At 43.6% G+C, this 20,500-nt stretch overlaps 1 protein-coding gene and 1 non-coding gene across 2 annotated transcripts in view; one reads left to right on the top strand and one right to left on the bottom strand.

Annotated features, from left to right (window-relative positions):
- The first annotated feature begins 205 nt into the window (after window positions 1-205).
- On the top strand, window positions 206-278 carry TRNAM-CAU (transfer RNA methionine (anticodon CAU)). Its single transcript has one exon. It is a non-coding gene; the product is annotated as a tRNA-Met (tRNA).
- Window positions 279-2,331: 2,053 nt separating this feature from the next.
- The window catches only part of TBC1D31 (TBC1 domain family member 31), a 28,672-nt gene continuing 10,503 nt past the window's right edge, over window positions 2,332-20,500 (bottom strand). The window contains exons 8-22 of the mRNA XM_015888574.3: window positions 19,982-20,155; window positions 18,644-18,723; window positions 18,404-18,550; window positions 17,792-17,925; window positions 17,032-17,165; window positions 15,900-16,079; window positions 14,949-15,181; window positions 13,900-14,052; window positions 10,765-10,900; window positions 9,594-9,686; window positions 6,840-6,980; window positions 5,535-5,729; window positions 4,741-4,891; window positions 3,337-3,462; window positions 2,332-2,629 (exon numbers count right to left, since the gene is read on the bottom strand). Coding sequence (XP_015744060.2) covers window positions 2,499-2,629; window positions 3,337-3,462; window positions 4,741-4,891; window positions 5,535-5,729; window positions 6,840-6,980; window positions 9,594-9,686; window positions 10,765-10,900; window positions 13,900-14,052; window positions 14,949-15,181; window positions 15,900-16,079; window positions 17,032-17,165; window positions 17,792-17,925; window positions 18,404-18,550; window positions 18,644-18,723; window positions 19,982-20,155 — 2,208 coding nt within the window. The 3' untranslated portion in view covers window positions 2,332-2,498. The remainder of the gene's footprint in view (window positions 2,630-3,336; window positions 3,463-4,740; window positions 4,892-5,534; window positions 5,730-6,839; window positions 6,981-9,593; window positions 9,687-10,764; window positions 10,901-13,899; window positions 14,053-14,948; window positions 15,182-15,899; window positions 16,080-17,031; window positions 17,166-17,791; window positions 17,926-18,403; window positions 18,551-18,643; window positions 18,724-19,981; window positions 20,156-20,500) is intronic.

Consider the following 20,500-nt stretch of genomic DNA (forward strand, 5'->3'; position numbering starts at 1 on the left):
GGGCGGGCGGGGCGGAGGTCTCGCCTACGTTCGCTCCGGGGGTGTTTCTCTGCGGGGGGGAGACTCCCCGCCTTGGTTTTCCTCCTTGCTCCTGAAAGGCGTTCCTCGCGTGGAAGGGGCGACTCCCCCTCGCTCGGGGAGCGAGGGCGTCGCTTCCGCAGAACTTTCCCCTTGATGAGGAGACTTTCCGCCGCTTCCTCCATGCGCCTCGTTAGCGCAGTAGGCAGCGCGTCAGTCTCATAATCTGAAGGTCGTGAGTTCGAGCCTCACACGGGGCAGCGGATGTTTTTCGCCCCGAGCAGAAGCCAAGAAAAGAAAAGAAAAATGACCTCTTGTTGGACGACCCGGCTTAGGGGGACCCCCGATGTCATCCCGACGATCCTATTTTTCAGATGGAAACACCTCAATGGCTCTCCCCCTTCCCATCCTGTCCTGTCCATCCCCCATACTTTCCTAGAAGCAAGCCTAGTTCTCACAGATTTACTTCTCTGCACATGTACTAAATTTTACTTTGGTTATAAAAAAAAAAAATTGAAGAGAAACCGGCATTTATTTTAAGCACCAACATTTGGGTTTGCTATAATTTAGCCTGCTTTTCCTTCCAACAGGGCAGCTTGGGCTTTTCAGCCAAAACGGCAGACCCTTTTTAAAAAGTGTCCCTATCTTTTAGCACAGCAGTCCTCGGATCTTTTAGACAGAGGGCCCCGTTTTATTCCCAAAGTACGCTCAGAAATCCTCTGGCTGTTCTTAAGCTAAAAAGCATGAAAAATAAATTAATGCAGTATTTTCCAATCTCAGTGATTTTAAGATGGATGGACTTCAACTCCCAGAATTCCCCAGCCAGCCATGCTGGCTGGGGAATTCTGGGAGTTGAAGTCCATCCATCTTAAAGTCGCTGAGATTGAGAAAACAGAGTTAAAGGTTTACAGGTTGCATTCACATAAAACAGCACACTTGGTTTTTGTGACAGCTAGCCTATGGTGCTAAATTTTGGTTAATGTACGATATTGTGTGCGAAAACCCCTCCCTCTGGCCAGTCTCCAATATTGTGTGAACTCTGAAAGTGGGATTCATTGGCCAAGATAAGCACGTGCTGCAGCCTTTGGGGTTTCTGGAGAATGAGCCTTGTCTCTAGGCCTGCTAACCCTGGTTTCTGGAACCTGCAAGTGGCAGACATCCCAGGGATGAATGATGCTGGAAGCCAGATGTGCCCTGCGTGCTAATTAGCCACACTGGTGGTTGTGTAACCAGAACTGCACCATCACAGCACAATCAAGAGGTCTAGTAGACAAACCCGTTCACAATGCTGGGATTTGGAGTTACAGCATCCCTAGGAATGGTTGTCCAGCCTTCTCTCGGTCAAATGACTCTTCCATTGGGAATTTTCTATTAGGACACAGCAGCCAGAAGAAGCGAATATGTGTAGCTCAGGGTTGAACTGTGGAGTCCTTGGGGTTCTCTGAGTTTGGTTGTTTTCTTGCAAACGTTTTGTTACCCGGCTAGGTAACATCTTCAATGCTAGAATGGAGTTTGGTCTCTGTTTATACACAGACTACACAGCAACCGGAATCAGATTCCCACCAGGGGACAGCATTGGCCAACCTCAGGGGCTCCTAAAGCTAAGTAGGGACAGGCTGGGCTGGTACTTGGATGGGAAATCAACCTGCACCTGTTGGTTTCACTGGGAGGCTGAAAAAAACATCCTAGAGGGAAACAGCCGACTTCTTCTGTGTTGTTGCCAAAGTAATGACCTGGATGTATCAAACTGGGAGTCAAACTGGACTTGAAAGAGGCTTTATTTGCTCGGGGTCAGTGGAGTGATTGCAACCGGAGAGGGTCAGGCTGGGACTAGAAGCCTAGACTAAGGTTGGTCTTTGGAATGGTTTTCAGAGGACTTATTCAACAACTCACATGTGCAAATGCACCAGATTATTCTCTCCTAGAGATGCTGAAATCAAGTCTGTTTGCAAGCTCAGGTATATGTATAGCAGGTGTGACTATATTTCCCCCCAGTCTGACACTCTCCAAACCCTACTCTTGGCATTTCTTCCGCTGAGCTTCCTTTGCTAAATCTCTTCTCTAAAATCCAAGTGATCATTCGTATTAACCATTCAGGGTTTGGATAGGATTTAGTTCTATTAAAAATTTTAAAAAAGCCTCAAATCACCAACTACAAGGTGGATAGACCAGGTGGATGAACAGAAATAAACACGCCCAACCCATTTCTGAAGAGAAAAAAAAACCCCACCACTTTTTCGGCTCTTGCCCATCAGCAATACGATGGCTGCAGATGGGTTACCCAACTGTTTATTTAAAACTTATTTAAAATACTGGCTAAAAGTCTAAATGGTCCAATCCTTGTTCAAATGCTTTATTTTTATATACAAAAAGAACTCTAAAAGGTATTTTGAAAACATGATGCAAAATCCATCTCTTCTTTCCTTCTCGGAATCAGACTGAACAAGTCCATCGATAGCTGGATCGGGGCCCTTCAGCTCTCACTGGGCATCTGGTCGTAAGCCTGCCTTCCCCCGAGCGTGAGACATGAGTTTTCTTCTGAGTTGTCTAACTTCTGCCATTGTTTCCCGTTCTTTAGATTCCAACTCCTGCCGTCCTCGGTCTAAAGAGACTTGAAAGGTGAGAGGAGGCTTTTTAAAACAATGGGTTAAAACTTCAGCATCACAAGCTGAGTCAGTATAGCTTTTAAGATCAAAGAAGCATAGCAGCACAAATGTTCCTAGGGATTCTATAAGCAAACAGAGAGAACCTAACCAGCCAAATGGAATCTGGAAGTCAGAGGAAACATACATTTATTCAGTGCATGTTTAAAGAATTAAATCACTGTCTGCCCTTCCACTGCTGATTCAGACGCTTGGGCCACATCTGGATGCGAGGAACTCCAGAACTTGTAATCCCAATGCATCTGAACAGCACCAGGATGGGGAAGCTGGCTGCACCAAGATTTCAATCTTGTCCTTGTTTACAGAGAGTAAGGAAGATGGCTCTGAGGGAGATAGATGAGAAATTAAGTCCAAACAAACAGAAAATATGTGGAAGAGGCTCAGCCACCTCCCTAATTCACAAGAGTATAGGAAGGGGAGGAGGTACAGCATGATCAGACCTGCAAGATTCTGTTATTAGAGCCACTCTCAATAAAAGTAGCTTTAGCCTTCTTGAGGAGTTGATTCCTGATCGGGTCTATCTGTTGGGATGACATCTTTCCTCAACAAGCTGTGTGATTGCGAGTACTGTTGTGACTACTGACCACAACAAAGATGCAAGGGCAGATAATATCACACCTAATTTTCTCCTTCAAAGACCGTGCTTTGCACTTACAGTGGGTGGATGATTCTCCCCCTGACGATTCGTTTAAGCAGGCGCTGCCAGGCTGCATCTTCCTGGGCTCCTGATGCCATTCCGAGCCTTGCTGAGTCTTGGAGGTTTTCAGATCCCACAGTCGCTCTGTAGGAAGTGGACTTGCTTTAAGTATGTTGAGGCAGATAATGGGCTTTGATTTTTATATATATGGTATTCCTTGGGTTGACTTATAAAACACTTTATTTTTTTAAAAAGCAAACTAATTTATTGTACTGAGCATGAAACTGAGCAAACTCAAGAAGGCAGTGAAGGACAGGAAGGCCTGGCACAATATGGTTCATGGGTCGGACACGACTTAACGACTGAACAACAACAGTTTATTGTACAGTACATAAGCCACCCCAGAGTCTTTTGGAGTAGGTAAATTTAATAAAACAAAATAAATATTTTAAAGATTCTAGAACCATCTCAAGTAGCTGTCATGTTTGGCAAGGTATGGTTAAAAAAAAGTGATACTTGTTGAAATCTGAATGTAGTAAAAGTGAAGAGGAGGATTTCTCCCTCTAAGTCTTGTGGGTCTAAGCTGTTTTAAGTCCCTACAGCTTAAAGACTCCATTTAAAAAAATATTGCCAAGAACACTGGTCATCATATTATCTTGATCCATTTCTAAACCAGGTTTAGATCTTATATTCTTCATAAGCAGCTTTATTAAAAGGAACCATATCTATATACCTTTGATGTTTTCACAACTATCACATTAAAATTATATTAAATTATAATTTACATGTTATTTTTGCCTTCTGTTTCTGCTTGGAAAAATCATCCAGCCTCTATAAAGCAGGTACTAAAAACCTGGTTTAATGCAATGGCTCCCCATTGTGACTCAGGCTGATTGGAGGAACAAAGCTCCAGTTATATACCAAATTAAGGAATTATGACTAAAATTTATGGATTGAATTTAACAAAAATGTGTACCCCACCTTTCTTTCAAAAAGTTCAGGGTGGCATGAAAAGGATGCTAGCTCATTTAGTTTTCATCATTTCAAGATCACCAGGTAAGGGGTCTTGGTAGAACCCCATCCAGAGTCAACTCCTATCTATCTTTCTGTCTATCTGTCCATCCATCCATCCCCCCATCTCCTAGCAGTGAATCAGAGAACTGCTTTGCTTTGATTCCACATGAGACTGATCTGGCGAGTCTGTTTCATTTTAGATGCCAGGAACAAACCGGGCAATGCTCCACAGGAACTAGGAAAACTAGTTTCATGTCTTCCTCTGTAATCTATCCTGTGGTCTTTCAGGGTTGTAAGTGCTTCTAAAATTTGCATTAACATTTAATCTGCATTCTAAACCACCATAATGCACGTATCATGAAGGAAAGCATAGATGCTCTACTGTGCGCAAGCAGCTTCTCCACTCACCAAAATAGCCATCTTCGTCCTGTAGCTTTACAGCCAGTTCTATGGCGTCATTCATTTCTTGGTTCAGAAATCGCTTCCTATTGGCCTCCAAAGTGGCAGCGATGTCCTGCTGTGCCATCAGCTGCTCTTTCTTCTCTTCAGTTTCCTCCTCCTAAAATGAGATAGAAAAGCAGGACATTTCCATTACAAAAGAGGAAAGCAGGAAGAGAAGAGGACTGCCTCCACAACTGAAAGCCACTCAAAAGTGACACCATCATGTGAAAAAAGGACACCAGAAATCAGGGCTTTTAAACTCTGGAAACGTGAGCATGTCTCAAAAAAATGATTAAGACATCTTGCTCCAGCATGCTGTGATCAACTCCCAGAATTCTCCTTTGGACATACGGCTTGGAAATTCTGGGAGTAACACTCCCAACACATCTGGAAGAACCCCACTGAATGGAATATTCAAAGCTTATAATCATGGGAGTGTAGCAGGCAGATGTCCAACTGATCTAACTCATAGCCATATCAACTGTCATCAGATGAGGAAGAAGACAGAAAGATGTGCCATCTTGACCAAGACCAAGTACTCATTTGACTAGGAGACAAGAGCAATCCAATTCTTAGTTCACCCCGCAGTTAACTACAATACCCCAAAGGAAAGCCACAAGTTCCTTTGGGGTTGTGTGATTGGCCTCATGGAGTTCATCAGTCACCAAAGCAGCATTGGGCAAGATTTCAGGTCCACATCCTTTCACCTGCCATGCCCAGAACAGCAGAGGCCAATCTTTAGTTGACTTTCAGCCACTCACTTTTTTGGCCTCCTCTTCTTTCATTGCCTCAAGCAGCTTAGCCTCTGCCACTTTGGTCTTGTGAAGGAGTTCTGCTACCTCTTGGTATCGCATGTCACGATCCATGTCATCACATATTCGCTTGTGGAAGAGCTGCGCTTGCCAATTCACATCAATGTTTTCTTGATGGGCTTTGGCCAAAGATTCTTCAAGCACCTAAGATGGCACAAATCATATCAGACAGAATCGGACTCTGATGTTGTACACCTTCCTTTCAGCAGCACATCAAGCTTATAAACTGCCAGTTATGTGGTCATCTATGGTAACTAAAAACCTGCCTCAGGCGACCAAGAAGCTATCAGTTTATCTACAAATTACAGGTAGTCTACGAATTACAGGTAGTCCTTGACTTATGACCACAATTGGGACCAGAACTTCCATCACTAAGTGATGCGATCATTAAGTGAGTCGCACCCAATTTTACGATTTTGCCATGGTCATTAAGCAAATCACTGTGGTTGTTAAGCAAAACATGTGGTCATTAAGCAAATCTGGCTTCTCACATTGTTGGAAGCCCCATGGAAAAGTTGCAAATGGTGATCATGTGACTCTGGGATGTTGTATCTATCATAAATACATGCCAGTTGCAAAGGGTCCAAATTTTTATCATGTGACTGTGGGGACACTGTGACTGTTATAAGTATGAGGACCGGTCATAAGTCATTTTTTCAGCACTGTCATAACTTTGAATGGTCGTTAAACAAATGTTTGTATGTTGAGGACTACCTGTATTACCATAGCTATTCTATGGCAAATGGTCTAAAAAAAAAAAAAGTGGGGGTGATAGTTTTTGGACATTTGTAAGACTGAGACAGAAAATAATCCTTTTCATTATATGTAGAACGGATTTATAGGAACCTTCAAGAATAGTAAGAAACTACTCCAGATGGGCAGGAATTTGGTCAGCTGAGGCTGAAGACGTACAGTACTTGCTTAAAGGAACTGCAGACAGATGTTGTGTGAATACCCACCCATGCTCTGGAGCACTTTTTTTGCTTTTGAATCCAAAGCGCTGCACAGAGCTACAAGATAATTCTAGGCCAAAAATGTAAATAATTCATCCTGGAAACTTCCAAATGTCCTATGATCTTTTGCCCTAATTCAAAATCAAGTAACCTTTTTGTAAGTTTTTCCCCCAATGGGGGAAGGCAGCAAGGGCCCTTAACTCCCATTCATCCCGCCTGGCATGGCCAATGGTCAGCGATTATGGAAACAGCAGCCCCAAATATCTGGAGCATGTTCTATACTCTTGCATGAAGCCCTCACTTCTTGAGCTTTCCGGTCTCCTCCTTGTTCTGCTTCAATCAACCTCTGAAATAAACGTTCTTCGAGATCAGCTCTCCTCCGGCTGGTGTCCAACTCCTCCTTTACTTTTTGTGTTGTGGCTTCCTGCTCTTTGACGAGTTTCTGATAAAAAAAAGGATAGTAGTGGGACAACTTACTCCAAATCAAAACCAAAAAGATCTTTTTTCAAAATGACTCCGTTGATTAGGAGTCTCCATACTGCACTGTGCGATAATTTCATTTGTGGTCGTGCTAAGTCAGTTTGCTTCCTTCAACCATCTCTTAATTATCAGATAATTATTGTTGGTTATTTTTGTTGGTTATTTTTGGATAACTGGACTACGCAGGGTAATCTACTTTTAGATGGCCTTCTCTTTTAAGATTTCTCCCAGCATGCTTTTTTTTGAACCCAATCTCAGATACAAACACCATGTTTGGAGAAGTTACCAGTCTCTTGCTTCCTTGCATTTTGTCTCATTCTTATTAAATGCACACTAACGCCACAGACAATCAAGAATAGAAACAATGAACATTAAATCCCTCCCCTCCATGAAGTTGGGAATGGATGGTATTTAATGAATTATAGCAAGGTCAGCAACATGGTACCTCAAAAGCGACCAGGCGGCACCTGCAAACTGCTAAGATTCTAGAATTAACAGATGCATGAAATAATGCATTTGTATATGCCTATATATACAGTTACAAGAAAAAGTATGTGAACCTTTTGGAATTTCATGGTGTTCTGCATTAATTTGTCATAAAATGTGATCTGACCGTCATCTAAGTCAAGACCATTGACAAATATAATGTGCCTAAATAACACAAAAACAATTCTGATCCTTCATGTCTTTATTGAACACACTCATTCAACATTCAAAATGCTAGTGGAAAAAGTAAGTGAACCCTTGGAATCAATAATTGGTTGACCCCCCCTTGGCAGCAATAACCTCAACCAGGCGCTTCCTGTAGCTGTGGATCAGACCTGCACATCGTTCAGGAGGGATTTTAGTCCATTCTTCCTGGCAGAACTGCTTTAGCTCTGTCATATTCTTTGGACATCTCATGTGTATGGCTCTCTTCAAGTCATTCCATAGCATCTCTATTGGGTTGAGGTCTGGGCTCTGACTTGGCCACTCCGAAAGGCGGATTTTTGTTTTTCTGAAGCCATTCTGTTGTGGACTTGCTCCGGTGTTTTGGGTCATTGTCCTGTTGCATCACCCAACTTCTACAGAGTTTCAGCTGACATTCAGACATTCTCACGTTATCCTGAAGAATTTTTTGATACACTTGGGAAATTCGTCTTCCCCTCAATGACCGCAAGCTGGCCAGGCCCTGATGCAGCAAAGCAGGCCCAAATCATGATGTTTCCTCCAGCATACTTTACGGTTGGGATGATGTTTTCATGATGATATGCAGTGCCCTTTTTACGCCAGATTTAGTGCTGCGTGTTTTTTCCAAATAGTTCAATCTTTGTTTCATCAGTCCACAAAACATTTTGCCAATACCTCTGTGGAGTGTCAATGTGCTCTTTCGCAAACTTCAGGCGTGCAGCAATGTTCTAGTAAGCAGCAGCTTCCTTCGTGGTGTCCTGCCATAGACACCCTGTTTGTTCAATGTTTTACGTACTGTAGACTCATGAACACAGATGTTAGCCAGGTCCAATGATGCCTTCAAATCTTTGGCTGTCACTTGGGGTTGTTTCTTTACCTCATTGATGAGTCTTCGTTGTGCTCTTGCGGTCATTTTGATTGGGTGCCCACTTCTTGGTAGAGTAGCCACAGTCTCAAAGTGTCTCCATTTGTAGATCGTTTGCCTAACGGTAGACTGGTAAATTTCTAAGGTCTTTGAAATCACTTTGTAACCCTTTCCAGCTTTATGTAAATCAACAATTCTTGATCGTAGATCCTCTGAAAGCTCTTTTTGGTGAGGCATGGCTCACATAAGTATATTCTTCTTGTGCGGAGCAAACTCAAAAAGTTTGAGTGGTTTTTATCAGTCAACGTAGCTCTAGTCCACACCTCCAAGGCTTAACAAGACTCCAGGTATGCTAACACCTGACTCCAATTAGCTTTTCTGAGATCAACTCAAGGGTTCACATACTTTTTCCACTAGCACTATGAGGTTTTTATGGTTGTTCTCAATAAAGACATGAAGGATCAGAATTGGTTTTGTGTTATTATTTTAGGCACATTATATCTGTCAATACGCTTGACTTAGATGGCGGTCAGATCACATTTTATGACAAATTAATGCAGAACACCATGAAATTCCAAAAGGTGCACATACTTTTTCTTGCAACTGTAAATTATCCAGGTACAGATACACATCCCAAAAGTTAAAAGCCTACAAGATGACTTACTCTTACAGATGTAGGTGTTCTTTCATGAGATGATGTTCTTGCAAGAGAAAAACATTATTATTTTGACCATTCAAATGCTTTTTAAAAAAATGTTAATTATCTGATACCTGGGCTATAGTGAACAATAGTGTCTGAAAACGTTGCTGACCTCTACCTGGTTACAGCAATCATACATCCAAGACTTCTGTCACTTTGCAACTTGAGCAAATCTAATCCACGCTGATCTGCCAGATTCCAAATCTAACCTCTACCAGAAGCCGACACAAGTCAAATGCATGGCCTGGAAGGACTCCTTTGGCACTCATGCAACAGGGCATCCCCAGGTAAGATGCCCGGCTATTTGGCCTCTCGCATGCTGCCATGTTAGGGCCACACACCTGTTCAAAAAGTCGCCGCTGAGTTTCAAGCTCCATCTGCCGCACCTCCACGTCTCGAATGGTAGCTGCTGTTTCTTGATCTCGCATAGATGCCTATGGCGAACACATGTGGTCACTCCAAACCAGCGAAAAAGTCCACCCATGAATCACCCTGCAGGCAGGAGCACTGTTTTCTCCAGCTGGTCTGGTGAGCTTGCCTGGTTTTAGTAATGCTTCCATAAGAAATGTGGGCTCCCTTTTCATGGTCGAGAAGGCCTACCACCCCATATAGCTGAGGTCAGAATTTCTGGGAGCAAGTTTGAGGAGGGTTTTTTATATGCTTTTCAGTTATGTCAAGCCTGTAACAGGGCTTTTTGTATTTTTCTCATCTCTAAATAGCAGGAAAGTGCACCATCAAAGTTTGGTTATCAGTCAGAGGTGGGTTTGGGAGCCATGGAGAAAGGAACCTAGGACTGAGTGTCACCTTGGGTCAAAAGGTTGCCCACATTACTAGAAACGGTTGGGGACAAGAAGAAGCCAAATAAGGTAGACAGTCTGCAACTCCCTACTAGGTCCCATTAAAATATTAGGCGTTACAATCCGATGCACAAAGAACTTAAGAAATGTCCTGGGGGATCAGATGAAAACCTTTGCGGTCCACCATTTTCTGCCTAGAGTGGCCAATCAGATGCCCTAGAAATGACCAGCAGGACATAAGTACAATCACATCCTCCTGCTCATATTCCCCACTGCCTCTGACACTGGAGATAATATCTAGCCATCATGGCTAGTGGCCTCATCCTCTAGGAGTTTGACTTACCCCTCTTTTAAAGCCAGGCAAATTGGCCATCACTCGCTTCAACAACTAATGTCATAATTTCTCTGTGGAAGGTATGAAGTAGGACAGCCTTTTGTCTGTCCTTAATCTACACCACTCTCTAGCTTCCTGGAGGACCTCTGAAAAAATTCCTAAACCGTTTGGCTAACATTCTCCAGATCTGTTGGACTATAACCCCCCACCAGCGTGGCCAATGATTGGAGCTGTGGTCTAATAAGCCTGGAAGAGACCAGGACCAAGGAAATGTGGTCTAGGCTTGTTCCCTGAGAGAACCTGAGGAAGCTGGTTCAACAAAAATGCCAGAACTGCAGATATCCCTGTTCTCATGCCTACAGGTGAAGCGGGACAGGTTACCTTCCTTGCAATTTCATCATCGAGCCTTTTAAGCTCCATTTCCCGCTGATCTTGCTGGTATTTTAGAAAGCGCCTCCGTGCGGCTTCCACCAACTGCAGCTCCTTCACCCTCAGTTCTCTTTTGACGGCAGCTAACCTTCAGGGCCAAAAAAGAAAGAGGGCTTGAGAAGGGCAGGAATGCATGAATGCAGAAGGGATGCAGAAAGGCCAGGTGAAAGTTTGGGCGGCTCATCCTAAGTCAGCTCTGTTGGAGGAGACAAAAGACCCAAATGATCCAGCACTCTGCTAGTAGCCAATTAGATTTTTGAGAATGCTACATAGAAGGAGCAGAATAGGTCTCTCTCTCTTGATTTGCCCATGTTGCAGTTTTGCTTCGTGAGCTGCCTTCCCATAAGGCTTCTGGGTGCAACTCAAGGAGCTGGTTGTATAAGGCCCTTCATGGCCTGGGCCAGGAGATTTGAGGGACCGCCTGTCTCCAATTGTCTCTACCCACCCATGAGTTCCAGAGGGAGGGGCATGCTCTGGGTCCCATTGATTAAAGAATGCCATCTAGTGGTACCCGGGAAGTGGGCTTTTTCGGCCATGGTGCCTGCCCTTCGGAAGTGCCTACCTCCCGAATTCAGATTGGACCGCTCCTGCTGGCCTTTTGTCCAGATGTTAGTTTAGCCCAGGTGGCTTATTATTGTTGGAGAGATTACCCTTGGTGCCCATTCATTTGCTTTTATTACGTGTGATTTGTTTTGTTACTGTTATTCATACTGTTGTTTTTAAACTTGTTTGCTACCCAGAGTCTCATTGACAAGATGAGCAGCCATATAAATCAAATCAATAAAATCAATTGTCGCTCCGTAGTAAATTATATTTGAGGAGCATCCTGTCTTGCTTTTGAAATTGGAGAAATATCAACAACCTGTGCTACGCTGGTGACACTACCCTGATAGCCGAAAGTACAAAGGATCTGCAAGCCCTAGTACTAAAAGTCAAAGAGCACAGGGAAAAAAATGGGGCTAAAATTAAATATAAAGAAGAGCAAACTAATGGCAACAGGTTGAACACCCAGCCTTAGAATTGACAATGAAGATATTGAAGTGGTGGGTAGTGTCTGCCTTTTAGGATCAACCATCAACAGTAAAGGAACAAGCAGTCAAGAAATATGCCGCAGACTAGCACTCAGTAGAGCAGCCATGAAAGCCTTGGAAAAGATATTCAAATGTCAGAATCGTGCAAGCCATGGTATTCCCTGTGTCACTCTATGGAAGCGAAAGTTGGACTTCGAAGAAGTAGGATAGGAAAAGTATCGATGCTTTTGGACTTTGTTGCTGGAGGAGACTCCTGAGAATACCATGGATGGCCAAGAAACTGATGGATCATTGAACATATAAACCCAGAGTTCTCCCTCGAGGCACAAATGACCAGGCTCAAATTATCCTACTTCCTTCACTATGTGAAGACCCAGCTCTCTGGAGAAGGCTGTAGTGCTGGGAAAGGTAGAAGGAAAGAGAAGAAGAGGACAACCAGCAGCAAGGTACATGCACTCAGTTACAGTGGCAATGAGTGCACCACTGGAAGACTTGAAAGAATAGGTTAGGGATAGGTCATCATGGAGAAGATCTACCTGTGTGGTCACTAGGAGTTGAAAATGACTTGATGGCACATAATCAATCAATAAGCATTGTAGCCTTATCTTCCATTAGTTTGTCTGATTCTCCTTTAATGTTATCTAAGATAATGCTGCACTCTGTGATGGTGAGTTCCACAGGTTAAACCCTATGTGACATGTAAAAGTATTCCCCTTTGTCTACTTGGAATTTCTCATCACGCAGCTTCATTGGGTAGCCCTGGGTTCCAGTATTACAAAAGAAACCAAAACATTTTCCCATTTACTTTCTCCCTACTGTGCATACTTTCATACACCTGTCATATTCCTCCCTCACTTGTCTTTTTCTTAATACTAAATGTCTTCATCCAAAGACACAGAAGTCTCTAATTCTAGTGGAATGGTCTAAACAGGCAAAGTCCATTTTGTAAGAGGAATACAGTCCAAGATCTAGGAGGAACAGTCTTTCTAGTTAAACTGTTAAGAACTTCTAGAGGTGGAAGGGTTATGTGAGACTAGGCTGAAGTTGCCATAACCTAAAAGTGGAGCAGGCACCTACACCAGGAATCTTGTAAAAAAGATCCCTTCGGAGAGGTAGGTAAAAAGGAAACAAGTAATTAAGGAATCAAAGGAGAAATGTCATCTGAAACAGACAAAGAAGGATGGCCCTGAGCACCCAAAAACCTCCTAATCCCGTTGACAACTATCAGACTTGTGAATCAACAAAACAAGGACTTTTGGAAATAAAAGGAGTCCTGAAGCCCACCCACAATTTGATTGTCTTGGATCTGGACTTGGTGGCTTCTGTCCCTCTAGGTCAGTGTTTCTCAACCTTGGGAACTTTAAGACGTGTGGACTTCAATTCCCAGAATTCCCCAGCTACCCTGGCTGGGGAATTCTGGGAGTTGAAGTCCACACGTCTTTCCCAAGGCTGAGATACACTGCTCTAGGTATTGCCTGGCAGCCTAGCTGAGAAGGACATGGGTAAGTGGGGATGAGTTTGTGTGAGTGAGAGAGAAAGAGCAATGTACATTGTAATCAGTACAGTTTCTTTAAATTTAAATTCATTGGGTCTCCATGTATTCCATCAGAACCTTGTCAGTGTTTGATTGAAAGTGATTTGGGTATGTCTCTAATTATTTCCAGGCTGCTGATCAGGGCTGTGTTTCTTGTCTGCTCTAGCCACTGCCTGTATTTGGAAAGCCCAGGTAGAAAGCAAGGGGGATTGCAAGATCCATGTGCCTTGACAGGGTGTGTGTGCGTGAGTGAGTGACTATAAGCCAAACCTGGGACTGCATGTAAGAGTTATATGCAGGCCATGGTGTCTAGGCCTCTCTCAATTCAGGAAACCAAATCAAAGCATCCTAATTAAAGTCTACTCAGTCTCTGATTGAAGACATCTAGCAAGGGGAGTCTATCCCCTTCTGTAACTAATTCCACACTTGATCTGCTCTTACCAATAGCAGGTTTTTCCTGATGTTCAGCGTTCAGTTTCCTGACATCTACCACTAGGAGCAAAGATGTAACACTGAACCTACCGCCGCCTCTGGTCCGCTAGTTTTTCCTCTTCCTTGAGTAGAATCTTCCTCCTTTGCTCCTCGGCTTCTTGAAGCAGCTCCTGCTTCCGATACCACGTTTCATCTTCTACTCGGTGCTCAATTGCTTTAGCTTCAATCTCATGCAACAGCTGCCTGCAGGGAAACGTTTCATCAATGATGCTCTACTGCAGGGATGAAAGGGTCCTGTTATCCTCTCCAGACAAGGCAGAAGAATGCTGATCTTGCTTTCAGCTACTGAATGACTCATGCTCCACATGATCAGCTTGTACATATTCTGGCTACAGGGTCAAAGCCAACTTTCCCCATGTTGACCAAAGCAATTCATATCATGCAAGGGTGGTGAAACTCATTTTCTCTCTGATAATCCTTCCCCGCCCCAACACCTTCTTCTCTATCTCCCAAACATCAGGCAGCAGGGAAGGGGCAGATAGTTCTTAATTCATCTCCCATAGAAGAGTCTCAGTTTACACTGAGATGACACACGACAGCAGCTTAGAACCTCAAGTTGAACTGAGTTAAGATCTTCAAACTGAACTCACGAGGAAGAGTAAACCAGTCTAGCTTATGTTCTATGAAAGTCTAGAACAACCTTTTTCAGCCTGATGTCTTCTCCCAGTTGTCTTGGACTGTAATTCAATCATATTGGTCAGCAAGGGTGCCCTGCTAGCTAGAATGATGGATGGATACTGTAGTCCAACATAGCCAGCATGTTTTCTCTGACCTTTCTAGCACTTTCAGGGCATTTGGAGGTATTAACAGGTACTGAATGGGGACGCCAAGATGTGCTAGGCTGATTTTTTTCCTGATGCACCTCCTCTGGTCTGGTTCACCAGAAGGTTGGTGAAGAGTACTCTGTGTAAACCCGACCAAAAATGTGGAAAAAAGGCAAATATATGAGGTGTAATCCCCTACTGATATTGAGTACCTGAGCCCAAGGGTCTGGATAAGCCTTTAACAGTCTCATCAGGATTTTCCTCCGCATATCTTGAGTTCTTACTCATCTTTCCATCAGATCCAAGAATACCTACCTCTCTCTTAGGTACTCAATTTCCTCCTGCCTGATCCGCTCTCGCTCCTGAGACTGGTAATCCACAATGAACTTGGGGTACTTATTAAAGATTGGGTACTGCCCTTTGGTCAGTGGTACAAAGTCCTCCAACATCCGAACAGGGTGGATGTCGGGTGGGGTGCAGTCCATGAGATGGTAGGCCTCTCTGATCACCACGCTGACATCCAGGTGGTTCCGATGATGGAAGAAATACTGCAGATCAATGGAGGCACAAGGAAAACTTTACTCAAGCTGCTAAGCTTTCTCAAGAGTCATGCAACTGACTAATCTTTCATCACAAGCACTCCTTGAGAACATGCAACTGCAGCGTCACCCGCAGGGTGCCAACATTTATGGCATATTGTCCTTAATTACTTGCTTGCGCAGGGTCTTTCAAATTAGCTCAAGGGCAGTATGTGGCCTGTGGGTGCCAGTTGACCACCCCTGCTCTAGTTCCGTAAAAATGTTTGTGCTGTTTAATTACAAAACCCTTAATGCCTGTAGTCCTATTTACTTTGTTTGTGTGCAGAACTGACACCCAAGGATTGGGGACGGAACATCAGTGTGCTAGGTCTTTCTGTCACCTTCCAGGAGTTGGAGGGGTGATTCTTGCAGTGGGCCTCTTTTCATTTTGTCCAAGTTTCTTGGAAATGGTTGAAGATCCATTTTCCAGGTTCTAAACTGTGCACAGTGTTTCCACAAGTAGCCAAGGGTTCCTTCTGCAGACAGAGCTATATCCATTATTTCTTCTCTTTCTCATCTATTAATTTTACACGCAAGTAAAATACTGAATAAGAGCTTTATTATAGAGCCTGATCTACGTTTAATGTGCCAGACAGGAAAATCCAGGTTGCTAAACCCATTTCCAGAAGCTAGAGCAGGATTCACCATCAGAGGTGGTCACCCTTGGATCATACAACAAGGTGCTTACCTCAAAGTCATCCTTCTGACTGCAATGTAGCAATGGAGCCCTGGAACAGATAAGGTAGGCAGCCACCACCATCAGGAAGTAGGAAGGGTGGTTGGAGAAGATATTATCAAACATTTTCAGCCATTCCTCCCTTGTCAGGACCTCAGAGAACATGGTTTCCAGAAGGGGCCAGGCATAGCCCTACAGTCAGGCAGAGAGATCAGTTACAGTTGCGTATCTTGGGCACCAAAACAGGAGATCAGTTCAAGCACAAAATGTCCAGGAAAAAATGGTCTTGTTGCATCTTGGAAAATTCAGGTTCCAGTTTGTCCCAGGACCATATATTTCATCTAGGAATAACTCTAGCTTGGCATGACAGGAATTGTATTCAGGAGATTTAGAGGACACCGGCTTTAGAAAGACAGTTTTGTTGTGTATAGGTTTACAACCCAAGAAACTGGTTGTGGACTGTCATGCCTGGTTACAAATCAAGAGTAGGAAACCTGAGGCCACCGAGCCACCTATGGTTTCTGAAACCTTTCTGCGTGATCTTTTCCTACCACGACTGCCACAATGGAGGCAAGAAATGCAGAAAAAGTGTACCATAAACCCAGAATAGACTTAACCTAATTTACAGAAAAATGTAGGGAGGCTCACTTTGCCTGATATACCCCAACCCCAGAAAACACAAGCTGAAAATGTGGGGGCCATCCTCTCCGGGGCTGGTCTGGCAACTGCAAGAGAAGTGTTAGGGGGTGAAATTGAGCCTATGGGACACCCACCTTGAATTTATATTCTCACATTAAAGAGGGTGGCATTAACTTTTCAGAGTTTTTGACATCTTTGCCTTGTTGATACCCTACACCAGTGTTTCTCAACCTCAGCAACTTTAAAATGTATGGGCTTCAATACCCACAATTCCCCAGCCAGCCCTGCTGGCTGGGGAATTCTGGGTGTTGAAGTCCACACATTTTAAAGTTGCTGAGGTTGAGAAACACTAACCTACACAATAACAGACTGTCTTCCCACATCGTTCTAAGTCACAATGTGGTTTGATTGGTTCCACACACACACTTAGCCAGAAAAAAACCCAGTTGTTTGCAAATCATGGTTTATGGCTCAGCTCAATGTATGAAATGTTTTCTTTTTTTACCTGGGAGGTTATATTGTACTTCATTAAATGCTGAAGAAGTTCTTTGTCATGATGTGCCAGAATGTTTTCCACCATACTGAGGATGTTGATGGGAGGATTTGGGAAAAACTCAAACCAGTGCTGACACCAGTTGACTGAGAAACAAAGCATAAAAGAACCCCAGTTGTTACTGGCTATACAACAAGACACTACCACAATGCAAGGTAAAGATTTGTTTCTCTCACAACAGCAAATGCATGCGTGAAAGATAAGCAGATCACCGAGCTGTGCTTTCTTCCTAGGCGCCAGCTGTGCCAGCTGAGGAAGATGAGAATGGCAGTCCAACACATCTGGAAGGCACAAGACTGAGGAAGGCTAAGGGATCTGAAAGCTTCCTTTGGTTTCCTCTGCCACCTGCCGTGTCTTCCGTGGGCAAAAAGGAGGCTGGAGCTGCAACTGGCAAGCTGAGCTCTGATTCCTCCACCTTCCCAAGATGCCGAGAGACTCTGAAGGGAAACTGGGTTGGCAACCTGATCTATCCCAGATTCTGTTGCCACAAATGGAAAGCGCAACAAAATGGGGCAGCGTGGAAAGCACTAATTCAGGGTTTTAGCCAGCCATGGTTTTCTTTGGAATACTACATTCCAATCTTTCTCCATAGCTGTGGTGGACACTTCCAGCTCTCCATGCAGAACTGAACTCCAACATCCAGCTGACAACATGAAACTTCTGAAGATACCAAATATGATAGATGGCCTTTACATCAAAAATCCTTTCTTACTTATTATGGTAGCAACCACCTCAAAGCAGATGAGCTGATTGTTCTGGAAGAGTTTGACGAAGGGGAAGGCCAGCAAAGGGATGTAATGCATCTCACCAAAGATGGTGGACCAGTGAGTCAGGGCAGAAAGGGTCCTGAGGACAAAGGAAAACAGCTGCATGGAAAAGGTAGGCAAGAATCTTGCACCAACCCCCCCCCCCCGATCCTTCTAAAAGAACCTATTAAATGACTGAAATAGTTCTACAGATTAAGTCTCATCTAATCACAATTAGGGTTAACCATATCCTAGATCATTGTTTCTCAACATGGAAACTCTAAGACATGTGGACTCAACTTCTGGCAACTCCCAAAATTTTGCCTCTTATTTCATTCATTGTTACTGGAGCAACCCTGAAATAATTTCTGCTGAAACCCAGGATACAAAAACAAGGAAATAAAACACATGGAATCTGTGGCAAACATTTTAAAGGAAAGCACCCATTAACAACACTGCAAGTGGTGTTACAAAACTGAAGATAGGTCTCTGACCAGCGAATAAAGAAAAGGCGCTCACCTAGCCCATCTACAGCAAATCCCTCCTGCATCTCTGTTGTAAGATAATCTGACCCTTACCTCTGTAAGACTCTCAACAGCTTCCTGCTTTTAATTGGGTATTCATTCTGAAGGTGTACAAATGCAGAATGGGTCCCTTTATCCAACAGGCTGTTAAAGGCCAAGTGATTTTCTGGGAGACGAAGCAAGGAGCGCCAAATAAACATCCTGCAATTGTAAAGCAGATGGGCAGGGCAGGGCCAACTTTGGCTAAGTGTTTAGAATACAAAAAAACAGGTTCGGTATGCGGACTCCACAGACCTGTATTTTGCTGGATACTCCCCAAACCCTTTCAGCAAAGCTTGGAGACGCTTCTTATTCAACCCCTCTGGCAACTCATTCTGCAACAGGAATAAGAGGGTTATTCGTTCCTTGTGTGCGCTGCAATTCTCCCAAGAATCTTTCCTCCATTGTGAATGTGGTAATTTGAGGTAACTACCTCTGCTTCTCCTTTACGTCAAGTTACCATTCCTCTATTTTCCACATTTTTAAAAGAATATATATACATACATATGTGTGTATGTGTGTGTGTATCTATATATCTATAAATAAATTTATTCTGATTTTTAATCTAGTCTTGTAATGGCCACTCTGCAAGTTCAGCCTCTGACATTATCACTCCATGCCTTCAATCAAACTGGATGCTTCCATCTCCTAAAAGGACTCTTATTAAGGTATGCGTGTCCTAAATCACAATCTGAATATTTAGGGGTACAACCAACTCTCCCCACAAGCCTTAGCCAGAGATCCAAGAGTCCCCCCAGAAGTGCCATCAAACTGTAATTTTTGACATGTCGGGTGGAGGAAAGTGGGGAGCAATCATATCAATTGTTTTTGTTTTCAATTAATTTGAAACACATCTAAATGTAAAATAAACGTACTTTCCTTGGACCTATTTAGCCTTTGTTCTGTTCCTGACTCCTTCCTGCTGCATTTCCCTTCCCCCACTTCAAAAACCTGTGACTCTAGGCTTAAAGACAGTTGCTCCCCTCTCCCATAAGGGATCAAAGGGTTTGTGATCAAGCTTAACTTCTATATTCAGATACTGAATATTATAGTGCTAGAGATTTTCAGAGGCTGGACAGCCATCTGTTGGGGTGGTGGAATGCAGAATTTCTCAGATTGGGCTCCACAGAGAGAGAGTGACCAATGCCAGCCCCCACCCCATCACCCCCAGCACCTTTCAACACAGTCAGGGGCATCCATAGCAATTTTGCTAAGGTACAGTGGAAAGTTGTGTGTGTGTGTGGGGAGGGGTGATCTCCCATAAAAAAACACCATGGCTGCTATTTTGGGTATCAGCAATTCTGGGAAATCTTTTAACTAATGACTTCATGGCTTGAAAAAGTTTGAAGATGCCCGGGGTAGCGAATTCCTGCATTGAACCAGGGGTTGGACTAGATGACCGAGGACCCCTTCCACTCCCACCTGCAAACAAGTTCCTGAGTGGAATCTCTCTCTTAATTCTGCTTCCAGTCACCTGTGGAGGGGGGAAGCATTTCTATAATTACGTCAAGAGGCCGGTAAGTAGGAGCAACCAGGTTTGCATTTCCTACCTCAGCCACCGAGTTTGGGGTTCAGCCTTGTGGCAGCTCTTACCTCCTTGTCCTCATACGACACATCGAGCTGAGGTTTCAACACCTTGGACTGGATTTTGCCTTTTTTGGCTTTCCACGGCCTCTCTGAGTTTCTGGATGTAACTCTCATGGTAAGTTTGTTTGCATCCCATTTGCCCTTGGATTCTTCAATCACTTTAAACAGAGGTGGGGGAGGCTGAAAAGGCCAAGAGTCAGGGTATCTGTTAAAAATCCTCCATTGTTGGGACTAAAAGATACAACAGGAGGCTTCGGGGGGGAAAAAAAATCTATCCTTAATCATGAAGACATTATATCTAAATATTTCATATATTCCAGAACTAGGAATATAGACCTCACTTCATTGTAGGAGTCAGTTATTCCATCTAAATTCTGCCCTGTTAAAAAACTAAGAAGACACACAAGCAGAAAAGATAATTCTCAGAAGCAGAATTGGGGAACTGAGTGTCTTCCATGTGTAAACTGTAGCTGGCTTTGCACATGCAACTAGACTAAAACGAGGTCTGATTGTAGTTAACCATGT

The sequence above is a fragment of the Python bivittatus genome, unplaced genomic scaffold (assembly GCF_059951505.1).
Source record: "Python bivittatus isolate LINGU-HERP-01145 unplaced genomic scaffold, Pbiv_v1 ctg000590_np1212, whole genome shotgun sequence".
In the NCBI taxonomy this organism is placed as follows: domain Eukaryota; kingdom Metazoa; phylum Chordata; class Lepidosauria; order Squamata; family Pythonidae; genus Python; species Python bivittatus.